Source organism: Cygnus olor, chromosome 24 (genome assembly GCF_009769625.2).
Source record: "Cygnus olor isolate bCygOlo1 chromosome 24, bCygOlo1.pri.v2, whole genome shotgun sequence".
In the NCBI taxonomy this organism is placed as follows: Eukaryota; Metazoa; Chordata; class Aves; order Anseriformes; family Anatidae; genus Cygnus; species Cygnus olor.
The window spans coordinates 5,518,761-5,540,462 of record NC_049192.1 but is presented as its reverse complement, the minus strand read 5'-3'; the positions used below and the strand labels follow the sequence as shown (position 1 = coordinate 5,540,462).

At 47.3% G+C, this 21,702-nt stretch overlaps 1 protein-coding gene across 16 annotated transcripts in view; it reads left to right on the top strand.

Moving 5' to 3' along the window:
• ANKS1A (ankyrin repeat and sterile alpha motif domain containing 1A) overlaps positions 1 to 21,702 on the top strand; it is a 107,018-nt gene that overhangs the window by 23,401 nt on the left and 61,915 nt on the right. For 10 of the 16 annotated variants that reach the window (XM_040535789.1, XM_040535788.1, XM_040535786.1 and 7 more), the window contains exons 2-11: positions 3,887 to 3,967; positions 4,739 to 4,895; positions 6,719 to 6,781; positions 12,225 to 12,521; positions 13,175 to 13,250; positions 13,549 to 13,650; positions 14,946 to 15,041; positions 15,150 to 15,346; positions 17,081 to 17,173; positions 21,017 to 21,134. In XM_040535789.1, the coding sequence (XP_040391723.1) occupies positions 3,887 to 3,967; positions 4,739 to 4,895; positions 6,719 to 6,781; positions 12,225 to 12,521; positions 13,175 to 13,250; positions 13,549 to 13,650; positions 14,946 to 15,041; positions 15,150 to 15,346; positions 17,081 to 17,173; positions 21,017 to 21,134 (1,280 nt within the window). The remainder of the gene's footprint in view (positions 1 to 3,886; positions 3,968 to 4,738; positions 4,896 to 6,718; positions 6,782 to 12,224; positions 12,522 to 13,174; positions 13,251 to 13,548; positions 13,651 to 14,945; positions 15,042 to 15,149; positions 15,347 to 17,080; positions 17,174 to 21,016; positions 21,135 to 21,702) is intronic. The other 6 variants (XM_040535804.1, XM_040535790.1, XM_040535800.1 and 3 more) reach the window with 3 other exon arrangements.

Sequence of the window (21,702 nt, the reverse complement as noted above, 5' to 3'; positions counted from 1 at the left end):
GTGCTCTGCTTCTCCCCACGCTGCGTTTCCATTTTACAGATGAGAACGCTGGGATCTGGAGGGAGACCTTTTCCCAAGGCTCCGTGACGCAGCAGGGAATAAAACCCTTGCGGCTTTCGGAGTCGTCGTCCGCGCACTGGCTCGGCGTTAGGATTTCCTGCGTTTTGTTCTGTCTTGTCTGGTTTTGCTGAAGGCAATGTTTCTGCTGCCCTGTTTTTGAATGACTTCCCTTCTGCCTTGTAAAATCGGGGCAACAGGTCTGTCAGGAGATGCTGTGAAGATGAAATCAGTCATGGAATATCCTGAGCTGGAAAGGGCCCATGGGGATGGTTGGGTCCAACTCCTGAGTGACTCAGTCCTTGACAGTGCATGATCTCACAGCATCACACATAAGTGCTTATCTGTTTTCCTTGCTTCATTTCTCATCTGAACCAGGAGGAGGTAGGCACTGTTCCTTACGTATTTGTCCAGGAAGAGTTCCCAAAGAGGGGCTGGCTGAGCAGAGCTTCGCGGCGTGCTCTCCGTATCAAAAAGCTCGAAACGCCTGCGGGACCGACGTCGTTCCCAGGAAGCCTGGAGGCAGCTTGGCTGCAAGAAGTGCAAATCTGTTCTGCTTCACGCAGGGGATCCTGGAAGGGTTCTTCGTAGACTGCTTCCAGTCGGGGATTTTCTCTCTGCATGTTCTCAAAATGTTTTCTGTCGAGCTCGGGGTGTCTTCCTTTAAATAGCAAAGCCCGTTTGTTCACGTCGCGTTCTGGAGACGTGTGCGGCTTCAGAGTGCTGCAGGCTGATTCAGGGCTGACAGCAGGGTGGTGAGTGGCTTTCTCTGCCTTTTCTCTGAACTTTCCTGGACGGTTGAGTCCTGGCTGTGACCTTGGCAGATATTTACAGCTTTCACCCTGTTCTGTGTGCTGCACGTTAGGAGTTGGTAACCTCCTGATGCTCACAAAGCTGCTTGGTGAGGGCAGGTTCTTGCCGAGTTATTCCCGTTGACGTAAACCTTTGTAACTTTCCCTGTCTGGCCTGAGAAGGTGTGACAAACTCTTGGTTCAAAGAGTTAATCCCAGAGTACCCACCTCCTCTCCCATGGTGGTGGTAGGGAGCGTTCCTACTATTTTCCTACTATTTTGTTTCTGGGGGGTCTGCCACAGTTCCTACAAGTAACGCCCAAGACGTCGTTCGGCTCATCCCGAAGATGCACCAGGCACTGCGAGTACTGCTCTGCAGGAACTGCGGAGTCTTTCAAAATAATCTTCCTGTGCTGATGTTTTTCTGTTTCTGCAGCCTGTAGTAGGCTTCTTTTCCTGTGTTTAGATCCCAAATAAGAAACTCAGGATCTTATCTTAGCCTGTCACTCTAATGCTATGCGTTGCGTAAATAAAAATGGGCTGGAAGATTTGGTTTCTGTTAAGTCAGGAGAACTTTGTGGTGTTCCTAGCAGAGCTGGAGAGGAAGAGGAGGGAGGAGATTGATAGACTCCCACTGCCGTCCTGACATCTGCATATAAATAGTTCTCTTCTTAGATCCTTTCCAACTGAACTTCTGGGTGATTTGACCTTTCTTTGATAAAAGCTTTCTGTATTTCCAAGACCGGGTAAGGGTGGGGTGGAAGGGAAGGATACAACAGCTCTTTTAAAAATATCTTCACATCCCAGCAGTAGATTGCTCCCGTACCCGGAGCTCAGCATTGAACCTGCTCCATTGTGGACTCCAACTTTTCTCTTCCTTTGGAGGGAGTTTTGAGTTTTTTGAGTGCTCTAAAACATTAACCAGAAAATGTCTAAGGAGGTTTTAGGGAAGTGTTTCTCCTTGCAAGGAGGCTGTGCTGTGGTGGGAGATGGCTTCTGTGGGCTCCGCTTCCCATTCTTGCTCTCCACTGGATGGGTCCCTTTGAGCAAGTGACGTGGTTGATGCTGCTTACACTGCTAATCTTGGTTTTCCTTACTTCATAAATATTCCTTTCAGCTGAAGTTTAAATGGTGCTGACTCTTTGTACGTGTGCTCTGTAGGTTTTGGAGCTCAGCATCGGAATCCAGCTCTGTTCAGCATGTGAGATGGTCAGACCCTCTGGCCTTGGTCAGGTTAGCAGTGTGTGCGGGGGTGTGTGCAGTATTTATAACTGCTCCAGACTATACACAAGGCTTCTGGCACTAGCTTTAACCATTAATTGCCACTTTAAATCCAGCAATAAGTTGTTTGGGCCACCGCACAGCATGAGCCCACTGCCAAGAGTAAACCAGGGACTGCGAATGACTCGGGTCCCCTTCGTACTTAGGACTGTGCAGCTGGATGGGGTAAGGCATTTCCTGGACTCCATCCTATAGTTCTTGGTGTCTCACGTCTCCAGGACATAGTTCAAGCCATCGTCCTGCAGATGATGCTCGTGGCACTTGGAATGCACTGCGTGCATACGGGGACTTGCTGTTCGCTTCTGAAGCTCAGAGCGGTGAGCGGGGCAGGAGTGCCCCTGGATAAACCTCCTGATCCTTTGCAAATTGGATTTTGTGGCTTACTTCCCTGTTCCCTTGGATAAAGTTTCCCCTTAGCTCCTCCAGTGGAGCTCGGGGCTGTCTCAGGACTCCAGAGCCCTTTATAGTGGTCTGCTGGATCAGGCGTTGCGTGGCGGGGAGAGACTTTCCATTTAATTTCCATTTCACAGGGTGCTCGTGAATCCCACCTGAAACGTGTTGGAGAGTAAGTGTGCTGCTTAGTTTACTTCTGAATTTGGTCTGCACAGGATCTCTGTTGGTTTGGTGCTTTTCCTGCTGCTTTTATACGCTGTGGCGTACCGTTTTTCTGGCTGGGAGCCCTCTGGTAATGACTGTTATTTTAGAAAACCCAGTAACTGCTCAGCGTGCCTCTATCATACAGTGAGTCGTGGTGATTACGTGCTGGGGAGGAAACGAAGTGATCAGGGAAGGCCTACTTCATGGGGGGGGGAGAAAGCAACAGTTAACTTTATTTAAAACCAATTAAATTGGGGTTTAGTGGGTGCTGTTAACTTCTACCCCGAGTTTCAAAACAAAATAAAGGAGTGAAGTGTACACCTTTAGGTAAAGAAGGGTTGTCTAGGCTTATAATAAATCCTATATAACTCTTGGAAGTATTAAGTTTGAAGTTTGAAACAGTCTGGCACACAGGGAACGATGGGTTGTGATGGGGAGGAGGATGTTGAGGACGGGTTTGTTGGCTTTGAAGAATGTGATGGGTTGGGTTCGTGTGCCCTTTCTGGAAGAGGACAGCCGCGCTGGTGAGCGGTGCCTGACCTGGTTCCAGCAGAACCCAACTCCTTCGGCAGCAAGGTCGAGAGCAGAGCCAGCTTCTTGCACGCCTGTTTCTGCACTGTTTTAAATAGGACACCGGGGAGGGATTAGAGGGCAGGTTAATCCTGAAATCCTTGGTGTTCGACTTCTGAACAAGGGAGGGAAGTGTTCGCAGAAGCTCCGAGACCACCTACTTTTTCGTATAGGCTTTCCCAAATCCATCACGATCCTTTGGAGGGGTGTGATTTGGGGTTGGGTTGATGGCTTACTTCTCTTGTGGTCAACTTTAATAGACACATCTTCCGCTGAAGATGCTTTTTGGTAAGCACGTGTGGCTGAAAGATGCCTGGAAGCAGGGGAACATGGGAGCTCTGATTTTAAAAACTCGGTCTGATGAAGCATCGAGCGGTGATCGTGCTGTGTGCTCTGTGACGCTAACCCCCCTGCTGGACGCAGCGCTGTGCGGTCTGTTCTCTGCGTTACTGCTCTTAACCACAGCTGTCCAGCAGCCACCAGTTTGCTTCCAGATAACCAGCTCGGCGCGAGGAGTCTGCTGAAAGTTGCCAGCTGTCCGTTTGTTTGGTGTATGCCTAAGTGTTCCCTGTACGTTTTCTGTCTTGCAGCATCTGGAGAGGGCCAAATGTGAACTGCGTTGACAGTACTGGATACACTCCCCTGCACCATGCTGCTTTGAATGGTCATAAGTGAGTCATCTTATAATGCCTTTGGTCACAGGGGTCTCTAGGTGCTTTACAAGCTACGGTTTGTGTAATTCACTCACCCATCTAATGCTGTTCCCTCTGAAACGTGGCAACGGTGCAACACTACACCATCTTCAGGACGAGAAGTGAACACCAGTGCAGCAAAGCTATAGAGGCTTTCGCTGCTGCACGGTGTGAATATACAGCTTTTTTAAAATTTGGCAGAACGCTGAGGTTTTCAACCACCCTTTTATTTGTAAACAATTTGGATAAGTTATAATGAGATATTAACGATGGCTTCTCCAGTAACAGTCCTCTGCAGTCTGTCTGGTGTCCAATGTGTTGCTGTGCCTGCACCACCTAAAATTTGCTTTTGTGTGTTATTACATTTTTAAATAACTCTGGTCTTCAGTGTGGTAAATCTTGTTTTGTTCACTGCTACCTGAGGTACTGAGAAATTGAATAGAGTTAAAATCTTTTTTTGTCTTCATTGTGCTGGTGCAACTTACTTTTCACCAGAGTGGCTTGTGGATGACTTCAGTGCCTGTTCAGCTCCCTTAGTATGAAGGTAGCAGAGATCTTCCCTGGACTCAGTAGTCGTTAATTTCTTTCCTTGGGCAGCATTTAATAGGAATGCTTTAAGATCACATTTCAAGAGGATCTCTGAAATACATCTGTTCAGATGAATTTTTTTTTACAGTAGTCTTACTGGGGAATGTAAGCTGTGAGACGAGGACTGCATGTCTTATGGACTCGAGTCTCCTTTTCTTGCAGGGATGTGGTGGAAGTTCTGCTGAGGAACGATGCGCTCACCAATGTAGCAGACTGTAAAGGCTGCTACCCTCTTCACCTGGCAGCTTGGAAAGGAGATGCAGACATAGTGAAGCTCCTCATCCACCAGGGACCGTCGCACACTAAAGTGAATGAGCAGGTCTGCGTGTTTTTCTCTAACGCTCCGTTGAACCATTTCCCTCGAATGGAAAGAGACTACTTCAGCTGACTCCTGACCCTCCCAAACTAGCAGCAGTTGTTATAAAGTTAATTGCTGGTGGGATAAGGAGGGCGCTGCCTAAAGCAATACCTCCAGGTCTGAGTTAGTGGTTGAATCCTAGGGAGGTATACAAGTTTTTCTATACAGAGAGCTGTAAATGTATCTTAAGAGAACCCCTCAGCACCTAGGAAGTGTTCTCCTGCTTTCGTACTGGGCTTCTAAAACTAACACAGTTTTTCCTTTCAGTTGCTGGATAACTGAGAAGATTTCTAGTGCTGTCAAAGGATACATTGGCTCCCTTCTTTTGGGAACTAATCGAAGCAGCTTTGTTTAGTCTTTGTTTGGCCATGCTCTCTTAGCTACTCTCCTGGCTTGCCTGTAGCACTTGCTCCAGTTAACTAATTTGTAAGTCATAAGATAATTTTAGCTCTACCTCACCCCACATAAATCCCTAGCTTAATCTTAATGATTTTTTTCTCAATCAGGCAAGAAAAACAACTTATAACTTCCCTGTGGCAGTCAGCAGGTATCTCATAATTCCAGGGGAACTTCTGACATGCTACTGCGGGAAGTCCCAAATAATTATTTTGCTTAAGACTTTGGATAAGTGAATTGGTTGACTGAATGAGGCCAGCTGAGCAGAGTTTAGTTTATGGTTTTTCCCTGTGTCTAGGGCAGAAATCAGTAACAGGCTCAAATCAGATGATTAAAGCTACAGTGGCCCTGGGTTGTCCCCACCCTCAGGGAGGGATATGTCCTGTCCCATGAATCAGCTCCTAACCACTCAGGTTTTCATCCAGGTGGAGGCAAGTAAACCAAAATAAGCTTCTGCCTTAGTACCACAAGGCTAAAAATGTGTATCCATTCAGGAGTTAGTTCACAAGTAGGTCAGATACTCATGGCTCGAGGTTCGCAGAATCTGTCAAAGTTGAAGTGAACATCTGGGAGCTGCGAGTTTCTGCTGTTTAATTTTGATCTGCTATGTATACTTTTTCAGAAGCCGAGGAGCAAACTCCCCCTTCACGGAGTTGGGTTTAGGAGTCCCAATTCTGCTTCCAGCCGCACTTTGCGGGGACCAGAGTTTTCACGCCTAAGTGTTCTGTTCCGCAGTGTAAGGCAGCTAACTTGAGGCACCAGACTGTTCCGAGGCTAAATGGTTGCTTCTGAAGCATCATGAATTGAAAAATATAGTGGTAATGCTAATCGCTACCACTCCTCAATTGAGCAGGAATTACTAATAGTGTGTGTTTTACTGTCTTTGTTGATAGCTTTCCAGCTTGGAGCTGTGCTTAGTAATGTATTTGGGCACAGCTGCAGGCATTCAGTCTGTTTAAATGGATTTGAGAAGTGCAGTAAACTGTTTACAATCAATCTGATAAGAATTGACTGAGGGCCATGAGTGCAAACTGCTCTGCTGTTGGAGCAGGACAGGTGTATGGGAAACCTTTGCAAAAGATTAAAAGCTTAGTGTAACCCTTCCAGGTAATGTTTCGTTAATGTTTGTTTAGTAGGAACCCTTTTAAATGATAAAAGTCAGTCGAGTAGCCTGTGCTGCTTGAGTCTGGAGTCTTGTAAATGAAATGCGCAGTGGTTCAGGTTACAGGAATCAGCTGCTGGAATGGCTTCTGCTGTTAATAGCTTTGACTGGAACAAGATGCTGTGTTCTGTCACTTCCACCCCTTGGGAGTCACCCATTGCTTTGTTGCTATATCTCACCCATTTCATTATCACATTTTTGTTCTTTTTCCTCTTCCTTTTTGTAGAATGCTCTTGAGATCAAAGAACTCAAAAAGTACGGCCCCTTTGACCCATATATCAATGCCAAGGTGTGTACTTTGCTGACAGCATTTCACTGCATCATTACTCCAAGCTGCACTCGCGTGCTTCCAGGTGCAATGTCATCCAGTTGCAATAATACCTGTTCAGTTTGCAGCTGCTTGGGGAAAAGTAAAATGCAAACATTTATTTACTCTGGGTTTTTCTCTTCAAAGCAGTTATAGAAACATAATTTAAGGGAAGCTTTTCCTTACTTTCCTGGGGGCTCCTTCATTGCTTAGCCTTGTAGGACTCACGGTGATGGTCAGTTTGCTTGATTTGGCTGGATGACTTCCAAAAGGTAATGTTATTTCAATTAAAATGCTTTAGGTATTGTTTCATGTGCTAATGTTGCTGATAAATGCAAAGAGAAGGAATTTTTTTTCCTGCTTAAACATGGATGCGTTTTCTCTGTGGGCTGTTTGGAGTGAATCTTCATGCCTTTTCTCCTACAAAATGCATAATGCTGTATTTGCTGTTTGAATGGACGGTTAATTCTTTCAGTGGTGGCGGGGAGAAGGGAAGGCAGTAACACTTATACCTCCCTTCCCAAGTCCTTCATGTCCTGCTTACTGCATCAAGTCTCTTTTGGTGTGAAGTCTGTTGTGTCGTCTGACCCTTCAGCCCTAGTCTTCTGTTCCTGTTTTCTTGCCTGTTTTGCTCCTCTCTTGCTTTTAGTTGTTCCTGAGCTACAAAAAGGCATGGCATCAGCACTTCTGATGCACTGAGGCTGAGCAATTGAGGAAGCAGATAAGAAAGTTCCTGGGGTCACTTGTTCTGTCTACCAGTGCGTAGATGGTGGTATTTTCTCAGACGCTCACCATTTTTCATTTTTATTTATAGCGAAGCGGCAGGCCAGGGATGGCATAATCGTCTGCTGATTTATCATGGGATGCTTCTGCTCTCAGCCACCATGCCACGATTGCTTCCAGCCAATTATTTTAGACTCAGCCATCCGTGACAGATTTGTGTCTCAAAGTTTAGCTGAAACTTTCACTCTGCTTCATCTGCAGTACCTTAAAAACACACTCAAAATTCCTGAGGTTGCTAACCGCTGGGAGTTGTTTTTGCAGACTTCTATTTCAGGAAATACTCTAGCGCATACCTCTTCAAGTGCAAACATATTTACATGAAACTCATCCTTATCTATGATTTTGACAGGAATCCAGCTGGGAATTTTGTGGCAACAAATGTCTTTTGTGGAAACGTATCGTAGCTGAGTGGTTCAGCTGGCTGAAGGGGAGCTCTCGGTTGTCAATAAGGGAGTAAAATCTTACACGCTAGCATTAGATTGTTGAATGAGGAAAGAATGTTAAGGCCAAATTGAGCTAGCCTTTTGTGGACTGATGTTTACAAAGTATTCTTTTCTTCCTTTGAGAAGTGCATTTTGAACTTGCAGGACAGTGTTCAGGATGGCTGTAGTACTCTGGAGAGCAAGGCTAGTGTTTTTTGAAATCAGAGCCTTGGTTTTAAGGAGAGATGGCTTATACACTAACTGGTGGGTCCATCATAAACTCTGACCAGCTTACCGCTGGTTTCTGATCATGTTTGAAGAGCACGTGGAGCCATACCCATGCAACCCTGGATGTTTTCTCCACAGCATGGCTGCAGGTGGGAGAACCAGAAAACGTCCAAGTTCAAAGCGTGGGAGTCCTGGCTTAGCTGGTGCTTCCAGCTTCTCAGCTCCCCTGCAGGATGGGATTTCATTTAGAAATGATTGAATCAAAGCGTTTCATCTTCCCAAACATCTTGGGATATTTAGAAGAGGGGGAAAAGCATTTATATATGTCTGGATATAGATTAAATTGATATCCTGGTCAGGAAGACCTAAAAGAGAGCCAGAAGCGTCTTGTTCTCCTAAAAGCCGCAGGGAAGTAACAGCTTCTTTTTGTGCCCCTTCCTTTTCAATGTCTTTTATTTAAATGGTCTCTCTGATGCCTGTTATGGGCCTGAAGGACTTCTGAAAAGCAAATGATAGAAGCGAAGTTAGAGGTGGAGCTGCAACTTTGCTCCATTGACTCCTGCTACCTCAGATCATGCTATTTAATTTGTATGAAGGAACCAAGCAGCTGAGCAGAGCCAAAGAGGCGGAAGCTGTCACAGAGCTCAAGGAGAAATAAACTGCACCGCACAAACTACCTTTGTCTTTTTTAATTGGAAGCAAATGATTCATGCAGATTGGGTTTAAAGTGCCATAAATCTAACTGGTCTGCTGAGAAAAGTGGAAGCCTACCATCTGGAGCCTGCAAATGAAAATGGGCAGCGCACCCACCCGCAGAGCTCCCGAGAGCTTGTTGGACATATGGGGCTCGTTTTTCTGCAGCGCTCGGCATTGCGGGGCACCTGCAGGAATGGAGGAGGCAAATGTGTGCACTGACACAAACCCTACGAGGAAGCCTCAGAAGTGGGTTAGGCGGGACTGAAGGGGTCACACAACCTCTTCCACGCCCCGAGGCAGGATCAAGGCTGCCTAAAACATTTCTGGCTGGTGTTTGTTCAACGCTTTCTTAAAAGCCTCAGAGTGGCAGTGCCATAGTCTCCCTTGGCAGCTTATGGGAGCGTTCCAACCTTTGCTGGTTAGGAAATTAGAAGAGTTTCCCATGTATTTTAAATAATATCTGCCTTTCTTTGATCAAAGCCCTCCTACAGTGAGTTAGGAGCAGGAGCGCGGACAGACCTGCTTTCATGAGCTGTGGATGCTCCGCTGCAGCGTGCGATGAGCATAAGGGCTGTGGTGTGTGGTATCTAGTTACCAGGGCTTGCAAAATGGGATGGGACCCATCTGAAAGCGGAGGCATTTCTGCTGCTGTTCCCGTTTTGTGGTCTGTAGGCGGGCATCGGATGAGGCCCAGCTTCTTGCTCCCAGCTGTGAATGAGGCGGGTGCTGGGATTCCTGCAAGAATGCAGCCCCTGGGTCCTATTGAGCGCTCTGTTTTTCTAAGAAGTTTTGCAATTTGAACCCGTGTGCCTTCTGGCTGCTGGGAAGGAATTTTCTTTTTCCATCTCAGATAAATACATACATCGGGGTGTTGTGCTCGTTGTTCAGGCTCCGCTCTGGTTTGTGCCTGGAGAGGTGATACGGGGAAGGCAGGCAGTCTCCCTTGCCTGGAATGGTTTTGGTATTTTGGGCTGCTCAAAACACTCCCAAAATAGAGGCAACACAGACCCGTGCAATAGCAGGAGCTCCCGGTACCCAGCCCGTGATGGGGAAGGACTTGCTGTGATGGTTCAAAGTAGGTTACTGCCTGGTGGTCTGTTACAGGAGGAGAGTCTGGGGATTTCATCCAGAGTGCCAGAGCCACGCGTAGCTTAAACAAAACGAGACTGAATTGCAGAACACATGGGGGAACTCTTTAACAGCTATATTATCAAAGGAAGTTGTGTTCCTATTCCTGAGCCATTAGGCAGGTGTTTGGGGTCGCCGTGTGCCTCAAAGCAACCTTGAGGGTTATGGCCTGGGTGGCAGGGAAGGTGAGGGATGGGCAGCGCTGGTGGAGCCAGGGCTCTGGGGTGCGTTCCTTCCACGCAGGCACCCGCTGCTCCAGAAGGGCTGGGGTTATCTGCTCTTCCTGCAGAAATGGGCCATGAGCCTCCCTCGTGTTACGGGGCCCACCGATGGCCCTGGTCTGCCTGTGGTCTGGGCTCACCGATGCATGGGTTCCCTTCCCTGTCAAATACAACCAATGCAATTTGCCAACCTTTCAAATGCCTCGAGACCAGCAGCTTAGGGGTGATAGGTGTGATCTCTGTAGTTCTCTGTTCTCTCCCCTTCTCACTCCGTATGTGTATTTTATGTGCAGACTTCTTTATTCTCCAGTAACTTCTGTCCACTTGTATGTGCGTTCCTCCACCATGGCTGCCTCTGCCACTCCAAGTATAGAGCCTGTTGTTTGACTCTGCCCTCCTGCGCTAACAGCGACGCCGTGCTTTCCTTACCTTCTGAAATACTCTGCACCGCCTTCTGCACGTGGCTGGTGCTGCTTGCTGCCTCCTTGGCTTTTGCTTTCACACAAGTTGCAGCCTCCCCAGTATGTCTCGCTCCCCTTGTGCTTTTCATGTGGTTGAAAAATGATGCAGTCAAATAGCAGATAAAAACAAGTAGGAGTTTGCATGCATGACTCCTGTAATCCCTCGAATGACTTAACACGTTAATAGGATTAAAGAACAACAGAGCAAGCTTTGTAGCATGTTTGTGAACTGGTGCAAAATATTGACTGCTCTTACAAGCTGGTATTTAAAAAAGTGCATTTGCTCTCAAAGCGTCAGTGAAGATATTTGGTCAATTCAGATTCTCAAATAGTCCTCCGAACTCTGACGAGACAGCTTGTTGTTTTTTTAATGCGAACTGTTCTTAAAATGACAAATTCTACTGCAGTTCTTTTAGCTAAAGCTGTTGAATTTTGGGGGAGGTCAAATAATTAGATAAGTGTTTCTATCCAAAGTCCTTAAACTGAAATTCCCTCAGTGTACAGTACGCAGTAGTAAACCTAGAAATTTGCTATGGACTTAAATTTGAAGGAAAGACTCTGAAATCTGGCAGAGTTCCTATTTTGTGCCTGGAAATGAAACGTTAGGTTGCTCGTCTTTGAATCCTTTGCATTGCTGATTTTAACCTGCCAAATGCTGCATGTATTAACTGGATCTGGCTCTCGCTGTGGAGGCTTTCACGCTGTGCTTGGACGTTCCTTCCTTCCCTCCAGTTGACCTGAGACCTTGCCTACAAGGGCTTGCTGCTGGAGCGATCTGATTGCGCTGTTTGTTACCTAATGCACAAACTGCACGCATTCAGCACCCTTTCTCTAACGCGGCCAGCTTGCTTGCAAGCCTCAGAATTGCAGAGGTGGAATGCGTGTTGTGATCAGGATGAGTAGGATCGAAACAATTGAAGTTTAAATCCGAAATGATGGCGATCAAGCTATGGCAGATTGCGATATGTGACACACAAACTGCAGCATGAATCCTACCTTATTTTTGTGGCACCCTCAAGTACGGGATGCTGCCGGCTAATAACAAGTCGGCTTTCCCCAAGCGCTAGAAGAATTAATGGGAACCCAGATACAGCTCCACAACCCCTTAAACTTCAGCGTGGTCTCTTGCTTTTGACCTCAATGCTTTGAAAACAGGCTGCTCCATTTACAGTACCTGTTTCCCATAGAGCAGATTTCTCATATCTGGGTAAAGCTCATTGCCCGGAATGTTTTTTGAAGCTTTCTCCAGGCTTTTACTGGGTGGGTCGGTTGATTTGCTCACCAGGGGATGTCTGGCTGGTCAGTGACTAGTGACATGGTGGAAACACCGCTCCGAGCTGTATCAAACCGGGCTCTCTGCTTCCCGGCTGCTTTTTTGTCTTATTTTTTGCATTTAAACTTCAATGGTTAGAGGGAGGCACGGAGCGGCTCCGCTCTCCCCGTTGTGACGCGCTGGTGTTTCTCCCCCCCCCCCCCCCCCCCCCAGAACAACGACAACGAGACGGCGCTGCACTGCGCCGCGCAGTACGGCCACACGGAGGTGGTGAAGGTGCTGCTGGAGGAGCTGACCGACCCCACCATGCGCAACAACAAGTTCGAGACGCCCCTGGACCTGGCCGCGCTCTACGGGAGGCTGGAAGTCGTGAAGATGCTCTTGAACGCTCACCCCAATCTTTTAAGCTGCAACACTAAGAAACACACTCCGCTGCACTTGGCAGCCAGGAACGGTCACAAAACGGTGGTCCACGTCCTCCTGGATGCTGGCATGGATAGCAACTATCAGGTATTTGGTGGGGCTGCGTGTGAGGGGCTGCTCTGATCGCTGGGGGATGGAGAACTCGTGGAGTTGCAGCAGGGAGAGCTCCACCTGCCTGTCCTCCCGCAGGGGATCACTTCTGGAAGATGAGCGATGGCTTTGGGTTCCTCTGGGCTGTTTGTTGAGCTCCTGGTCCCTCTGAGAAGCTGAGGGATTCTGGTGCAGTGCATGCTTAATGCTTGCTCGGACAAAGAGCCACGGATGCATAGGGAGGGAGAAAAAAGCTCTTTTGTCTACGCTGTTCTGCCTCGTGAAATCGTGAGCTCTTGGTAGCGATGGAGGCAAACTGTTTCTCTTCCCATCAAGGCACTTGTAAATGCGCTGTTCCACAGCACCAGATTCTACACGGTGGTCTTGCCTTTCCTTGTCAGCACAAGACCTTTTGCTGAGCTGTGGAAAGCCCTTTCTTGGTGTCTGACTCTGGGAGGAGACAGTTCCCATTTTCCATTCCAAATTCTTGGCGCTGTAATGATATTGGTAGTTTGTCATCGGTTGTAGATACTGGCGCCCTCCCTTTGTGTTTGGGGCAGTATATTTATTGCTTCTGTAACCTTCTGAAACGTTCCTCCATCACCATTCCCCACTGGCTAGTTTCATGCTGTTTTTCATTTAATTTGCAGACTGAAAAAGGCAGTGCTTTGCACGAAGCTGCTTTGTTTGGCAAGACAGATGTGGTACAAATATTGCTGGCTGCAGGTGAGAGAATGATCCCCTTCTGAAGCAGTAATGCGGTGATTCCTTCACCTAGCACTTGAGGAAACCCCTCTTTAGTGACAGCACTTCTCTCCAACCAGCTCTTAAAGTGTTGTTCCTCAGAGGGGGTTACAGGAGAGGTCATCCCTTGGTGTTTGCCTTCAAGTCTGCCTCTACAGAGTGGTTTTTAGCTCCACACGGTGATGATCGCGTGTATAAGCTGTGACTTGATTAAAACAGGAATTTGTGCATGGTTTGAAAATGTTCTTGATTTCTGCCTGCTCTTTATCTACTACCGTAGGTATTGATGTGAACATAAAGGATAACAGAGGCCTGACAGCTCTGGATATCGTGAGGGAGCTTCCTTCTCAGAAAAGTCAACACATAGCAGCTCTCATTGAAGGTAAGCAGTGTTCCTCTGTGTGTGGGCAGGAGGGAAGAGTTTGGGGGGCTAATTGTGCCTGTGCAAGTAAAGAATTGGGTTCTCTAGTCCTGGAAAGTGCTGAAAGCAACGGAGCTTCAGGCTGGGTCCCTTGGTGAGAATCATGAGGGTGTTGGAAGAAATGATGCTCAGGTGAATGGTCTCCAGAGCAGGGGGCTGCAGGAGGACTTCCAGGGGTGGATTTTAGCGGGGATTAGCTCCTTTGTTGAAAGAGTGCAGCATCACTTTTACAACTTAAATGGGCTTAATTGAGCTTTGTTTAACTCACTTTATAATAAGTGAATTAAAATTAAGGATAGTCTAAATCTGCTTGCAGAAAGCAAAGTAATAGCTTTAGATATGGTCTTGGATTAACTCTCCTTTATGTGTAACTCTCCTTTATGTGCCTGTGCAGGCAAATAGTCACCCACTGGTCCTGTGTCCTACTCCTCACTTCATTGTGAAGCTTGGGCACGGATTTTGCAGATGAGATTTACAGAAAAGGCCTTGATTACTTATTTATAAAGGAGCTTGGCCCATTGTATCTGTCCAAATTAGGCAACGAAATGTGGCATCTTAGCTAAATTCCTACCTTGTAATTACACTGTCTCAATTTCCTCTCAGCTGTGGAGAGAAAGATCAGAAGCATATGCAACTGGTATATATTACTCGTGGTTAGCGTTTGAGAACTTTACAGGTTCAAAGCACTTTGCAGACTTTTAATTAAGCTCTGCCTGTGAGGCTGGTAGGTATTATCTCTGTTCTGAAACTGAAGACAAAGATGGGCTCTAAAACTGAACTTATTGCAGGTAACTGCTGATAGTTTGTTCCTCTAAGTGAGCTGCGTGAGATGTCGTCTGACTTCAATCACATAAGCTCAGTGCTTCTGACTTTGCCCGTGGTTAGGGGACCACAGCCAGAACCGGCTTCTCTGCTGCCTTACGGCCGCAGGCTGCAGCCCCGTTTAGCCACGTAGCTGGTGTCTGTAACAGAGCAATCTGCTCCTCGAAGCCGTGTCCCTCCAGGAGCTTTGCAGCTTTCTGATTAGTAAGTCTGTAAAAGTTCAAAGAATCGTTCTTAACCTTGTGATTAAAGGGGTCATCTGTTTCTATGTTGGGATCTGAGCCGCGAGGTTCAGTAATGCACTTTGGTTATTTTTTGGAGGCTTAATGAGCTGACAGTTGGCCGTCCATCCACAGGGGAGAAAGTACCGTATGCCAGGGTGGACATGCAGCTAGATTGCCATAAACTGATTTTGTTGCCCTACCTCGTTGCAGATTACACAATTGGGAGGAAAAGTGCCAAAGCTGCGGAGAAGACTGCCCAAGCAGCACTTGTTCCAGCCACTGATCCCGTGTGTCGGATACCTCAGGGTAGGCTTCCGTGCAACCCAGCGGTCACTGGCGCTTCCTCCTGCAAGGGCTGACCTTCAGAGGCCAGAAGCCCCCAGTGATGCTCTTTTTTTCCTCTTCCTCTCCCAGGTGATGTGGAGAAGGCAGTGACAGAACTGATCATAGATTTTGATGTGAACCCTGAAGAGGAGAGCCCCTATGAAGCTTTATACAATGCAACCTCCTGCCACTCCCTGGACAGCCTTGCCAGTGGCAGATCTTCAGATCGAGAGTCCATGAATAAGGAATCGGAAGGAGCTGGTCTGAAAGCAGCAGGAGTCAGGCCTGTACGTAGCTGTGTGTGCTTGTCTCTGCTTGCCTTAGAAAGATGGGTAACTTATCTCCATCGTCATGATTTTGCAGCAGGCTGCCAGTTCCTCAGCTTGGAGAAATCTCTAAAACCATCTCCCACACTGATCAGAGCAGGCAGGTACCTCTTCTGCTTGTGATAGAGCTGAGCTTCTCTCTCATCAGCCACTATCAACACAGGGCGGTACAGATAAGCCACCGTTACCCACATCACCATACAGCATGGCAAGTGGTCCCTTCTTCATGCCTGACTTTCACCCAGCGTTGCATCCCTATGCTTTCTGGCAGTTGAATGCTTCTGTCTGTAAGCCTTGGTTTGTCAGAACGTTGCACTTAGCTGAAGGGCGAGCTTATTGTCAAGAAAAAAAACTTTGGAAACTTTTCTGTGGCATTTGTCATCTTTCTCTTTGCTTTGCCCCAGAGAAGGCTCCCAAGAAGTTATCTTTAAGAGTATCATGTGGTAAGCTAATTGGTGGCAGAAGCATTTTTTTTGTGTATTACTTGCAGGGATCTGTAGAGGGTACTCAAGGCTTTACAGGGCCATGCAAAGCTGCTGGAACTGTCTGGAGAAGTCTTTGCAACCCTCTGTTAGCTGCATCTGCTGCCTCCTTAGCAATCAGTAAATCAGTAGTAACACTGCCATGGGGCAGGTGGGATGCTGGCCTTGGAACATGCTCTGTCAGCTTCAGGATTTGTTTTCTGGTTGTTCTTGCAAAGCCTTTTATGTGGCTGTATTTTTGGACAAAAGGCAAAGCAGCAGTGAACAATCGAACTGCTGGTGGTACCGTAGCCATGCTTCCTCTCTCTCTGTAAGGATGTGCAACCTTTTTCCTGTACTGTTAGCAAATAGAGTAGAAATGAAACAAAAGCTTTAGAAAATGGACATTTCAGCCAGATCTTTTCAGTATGCAGTACAAGGTGCAATGTGTTTGTTAACTAAATCTTCGTGGCTTATGCCCAAATATATACTGTCCTGGGTTGACTGCGACTGATGTGAGACAAGCTCAGCTGTGTCACAAATGAGATGAGGCTGAACTGCAGTGAAAAGGGAGAAGAAAGAGGGAATTGCTCTAGGAGCTTGCTGGAGTTTCTCCCACAGCTTGCTCAAGCATTTTGAAATGAGCGGTTTCTGTCTGTTGTGTTTCCATTTGCCGTTAGATGGAGCTGTTGCAGGGCAGGAGATGACCTAGGGATGTCTTTAGCTGTCCAGCAAGACAGCACAGTGCTGCTCTGAGTGCCTGCTGGCAGTCTTGGCATAGCTGAGGAATGCAGTGCAGCACCGTCTCCGGGGTTTTTCACCATAAGAGGTGCCTCTGGAATCACGTATTCCCGTCACTGTTTCATTAAGACACAAGCAATGAGCAGTCCTTCTCTGCACATCTGCACGAGTTCATTACTGATCTTCACTGTGTATTCCTCTGCCGTAGAGATTACCAGCCTGGGGCTGAATGAACTGCCTTAAACCATGAAACAACAAAGCGATGTCACCTTCCACACAAGCAGTCTTACTCTCCTGAAAGCACAGTTAGTGCTCCCGTGGGTCTGAGCTGGCCTTGTGCGGTGCTACCGCTGTGAAGGAGAAGTGGGCAGTGTTCTGAGCAGGGGCAGTCTGCTGTGCTGCTGTATTCGCAGCTGCGTGGACATAGTGTCAGTGGAAGCAGGAGGGGACGTGTTTTAACACAGCATATTGACAGTGGTCTTCTGAACTGCAGAGAGAACGTCCACCCCCGCCTGCCAAGCCGCCGCCCGATGAAGAGGAGGAGCAGCACGCGGAGAAGATGATAGGCCATGGTGCTTCCTGTGAGGTACGTGACACTTGATCTGGGATGCTTTACAGGAACGTGGTTTAAAGAACAGTTCTCATAATTTGGGAGGAGCCAATTTTGATATTACTTCCCTTGCAAATTGGGCTGTGAAGTGTTCTTGCACTCCAGTGTTGCTGTTACTTGCCATGGGAACTTCCTTTGTGTGGTTCTTCCAGGGCACCTCTGTTTTGACCTTCAGCCTTGCTTTCCTATTCTTGGCTGGGAATTCCCATAGGAAGAGTGTTTTTTTCTTCTGCATCACGTTGTGATGTGGACTGTTGCCTGCTTGTAATGATCCCACCAAATGCATCTTCACTCAAGACTGAAATCCAGAGGGGCGTTAGTTCCTGCTTCCTCTTAGCTTCCAGCTGTGGAGGAGATGCGTGGGCTTGTAGATCCCACTGACCTGAACAGGGATCAGGGTCTTGAATTCAGACAAGATTCTGGCCCAACATTTGGTAAAGCTGTTTTCTGCAGAGGTCATTGTGTGTGAGCTGCTTTTTAATTAAACTCAGGCTCTCTTGTTCTGCATTCTTGCTCCTGGGCTTCCTATTGCTCATTTTCATTCACTAGCCCATGAACTCAGATGTGAAGGCTCTCCGGGAGACTCAGTATGGGGGTGGAGGTGTGTGAAACCACAGATGTGTCTTGCAAACCTCTCACACCCAGGAAAAACTTCAAAGCAAAACCAAACCTTGTGCATTTCTTCACTTTTCCAAGTGCAGTCAGATGCATGTAAAACAAGGGAAGTGTCTGCTGCCTTTGGCTGTTGGAACACACTCCAGATCACTAGATGCTTTGCTTTGAATGTGTTGATCCACTGGGTTTCCTACGAGGCATAATTGCCATCTGCTTTCTGAAGTATATCAAATCTGCACAAAATATAAGTATACATTATTTGCTTTAACAGAACTGACTTTTTATAGAGAGCGGAGCACCAAGCAGTGCATAAACAGAGTGCAGACTTGTGGACTGGTCTCTCCACTGCTGTTGAAATGGTTTTCCAGCATATGATATAAGCCGTCACGTGGCTGGCTCTGAGCAGAGATCTGGATAGCAGGTCCCAGCACAACTGGAAAGCAGAACTTGTTTATGGCAGTAAACGTGTGTTGAGTGCTCCTGTTGAATTGTTTTGCCATATTTAATTATAAAACACCTCCTGTGTTGTCCTGCCATGAAAGGCTTCGGAAACATGATCCACTAAAGGTAACCTTGTTGTCAAATGCTTGTGCACAAAGGGACTCACTAGGGAAATCTTGATTTGTAACCACTTTGATTGATATAAGATAGATGCTGCGTAAAGCTGCCTGGAAATGACCTTACAGATGTACTGATAAGGCAGTTTGGGTTCAATTGATTCTTTTTCTTTGCATACTGCTTCTGGGGTGCTCAGCTTTTTGACTCTTGCCCTTCATTTATCATCCCAGCACACGTTCTCTCTGGGTTGGGCAGGCACCAACAGGAATTTACTTAGGGATTGCTGTAAACTTCTTGAAGCAGCATCCTGATCTACCCTCCTCCAAACAGGCTCTCACATTAGGGCCAGGATGGTTAGTCATTGAATATTCTGGGGTTGGGCCAAACTCCAGTTTTAAAAGTAGTCTTTTTATTCCCTTGCCAGGATGAGGGCTATCAGTCAAAGCAGATGTGCACAAACAAGAAACTTAACTTTCATCATGGAGAAACGTTAGCACAAACAGGCAAAAGAGCTGATTGTTTGGAGGGTGCTTGAGTGCCGCCTTTCGCTATCAGCAGAAACCTTCTGGGTTTGCAGCTGAATAAGGTTCTGCGTTGTCAAATTAGACTTCAGTTTAATTTGTTTACTACTCATCTCCGAAAGGGAAGTACAGACAAAAGACAAGGCGCCGTGATCACTCCTGCAGTTTTGTCTGCAGTTCTAGGGGGGGAAGGAGAGAGAAATGAGGTCAGTTACCCTTTAAAAAGTCTTTCAAAAACAAAGTCCAATTCTGTGGATTAAGTACACTTCATAGAGCGTGCTCGCAATTGACAACCTCTTATTTTTAGGCTTTGGTAATAGCGAAGGGATGTTGAACGCTCACCAATGTGTGATGAAAGATGAGTCAGAAGAAAGTTGTACTTTGTTACTCCTGGTTGCAGAACTTGCAGAGTGAGCACGGTTCTCCAACAAACGATAGAGTTTATTTTAAGTGAATTTTAATTTGAGGCTCTGTTTAAGGCGTGGAAGAATAAGAAATGGAAAAAAATCAAGTGTAATCAGGCCTGTGAATGTATACACAGACATTTACAAAGAAAAAGCTGGGAAGTGCATGCTGCTAGGGAGCTCCTGTCTTCAAATGTGCTCAGAGCATTTGAAAGAGGACGGCACAATCCTCATCATCTGCAGGAGCCTCAGGAGCACACTAACGCCTGGCTGGAGGTCCGAGCTACAACTGTTATGACAGGCTGCTGCTGTGCAGTATTTTTCCAAGACCTCTGGCAAGAGCCTGTTACCTACTGTTACGGTCTGATGTTTTTGTGCCACCATCTGGTCGGAAGTTTTTTCCTTAATTTGCTCATTATGAGCTCCGTCACCTGAAGAGGAGCTGGTCTGGCTGACAGCTCATGCTCGAAGCAGATAGAATAACTGCTTTCTTTGGGCACGGCCTGCTTCCTCCCATTGCAAAGCACATTTAAAAGCCAGCTGGGCTTACGCAGGGGCGTAGGATTCCTGTGCGTCTTTCCAAGACTCCCTAAATGGCTTCTAGGGGTCCTAGCTAGATCATAGGCAGGTCGGAACCTATTTGCCCTTGAAGGAACTGACGCTTCCACCTAGAGGAAGAAACTGGCGGTGGTGCTTAGCCCTCTGTCCAGGCAGTGGCAGTTCCAGGAGCCTGTGGGCAGTACGAGAGCCTTCCTCGGGGCGATGTGTTCGGACCTATTCTTCCTGCCTTGGCAGCAGGCTGGGATCATTTGCTCTCTGGCTCAGGTTTGACCCTGCTGCAGTTGTGGGCACAAGTTCCTGGACAGGGCTGCATCGACCTGCCGGTGCCTGGCCAGGAGATGGTGCTGAAAGGCAGCCGACCATGTGGGCAGGGTGCCTTGAAGCCCAGTTTAGCCCCATTAGTACTGGGGTGGCACGTGTGGCTCCCAAAGGGTGTTGAATGCCTGCCATCACTGGCCTTGAGGTAGACCAGGATGTGAGTCTGCAGCAAGGCTCGTCTGGATCCTGCAGCGAGACCGCTCGCTGCACAGGGATGGTGGCTTCCCAGCGGTTCGCTGGAGGTTCTGCCAACGTTACAAACCAGCTCCAGTCGGAGGCTTCGGGGGATTTAAATGGGCACAGTCACCGCTGGGCATCCTGAGGTTAAACTCCGTTCCTGTACTGTGTTGCCTGAGGTCTCTGTAGTCCTACACACGCTGTACGTCCCGAGGTTAGGAACGCTAGGTCTGAATTCTGGAAAGGTGGCAGGGATTTGTTGTTCTCTTTTTTTTGCAGCCATGTCCTGATAGAGCCAGTAGTTAAATAGTGAATGACGATGCAAATTCCAATAGCAACAGTAAGTCTGAGTTGGGATGAAAAAGAATAATGTGCTCAGCTCTTTTCTCCCCCCCCCCGGGCTGTCGCAGACCTCGCACAGTAAATCGGTTGGTGAGTGCTAGAAAGCTGTCAGCAGCCTTAAATACTAGAAAATAAAGGGATTTGGTGACCTTTTTTTTTCTTTTAGTAAAAAAGCGGCAGTACATTTTGGATAACACTCCACAGCAAAGGTGTCGCCTCTGCCAATTCTGTTCCTAAAGCATGGCATAAAGAGGCCTTGTGCTTTATTGCAGGGATAAATAGCAGTGCTTTGTGGAGCACTACATTATGCTGTTTTTCATTAGGCCTCTGTTGCACGAGGAAAAAGCAGGGGAAGTGGAGCTGAGGAAGAGGAACACCCGTACGAGCTGTTGCTTACAGCAGAAACTAAGAAGCCAGTTGCGGTGGATAGAAAAACAAAAGGTAAGTGAGCATCCAAAAACCAGAGCTGTTTGGCTTAGACGTGTTTAACAAAAATATAGAGGGCAGAGTAATTGGAACAATTAAATGCTGTTGGGTGGGGCATCTGGATTCTGTACTGCAATTGTTTTGTTTCCTGGTAATCTGCCCTCTTGTAAATGAGAGATCAAAACATTCCTGTACAAAATGTACACGGAGGAAGAGCAACTCCGTTATCCTGACAGCTGAGACGTTGCAGGGACCTTCTGTGTTAATTCAGAAAGTAAGCATATGTTGTGCACGGTCAAGTAAATGCGGAGAGGTGGAAGGCTGTGCCGTGCTGGTACAAGTGAGCTGAACCGACGCCAGCATCTCAACGAGCCCCGTTCTCCATCCAGCTGGATCTGAAGACGTCCTGGTGTTGTGTGTTTGTATCGGCAGACGATCAGCCCTGCTCTCCCAGTCACAGAGTCAACGTGCTGCTGTGTATTAAAGCTAGTTTGAGATGTGAGCTAACAAAGGAGGAAAATAAACATGTACAGAGCGAGCTCCTCGCTGGAACTGGCTGCAAATCCACTATATGGCCAGGGTT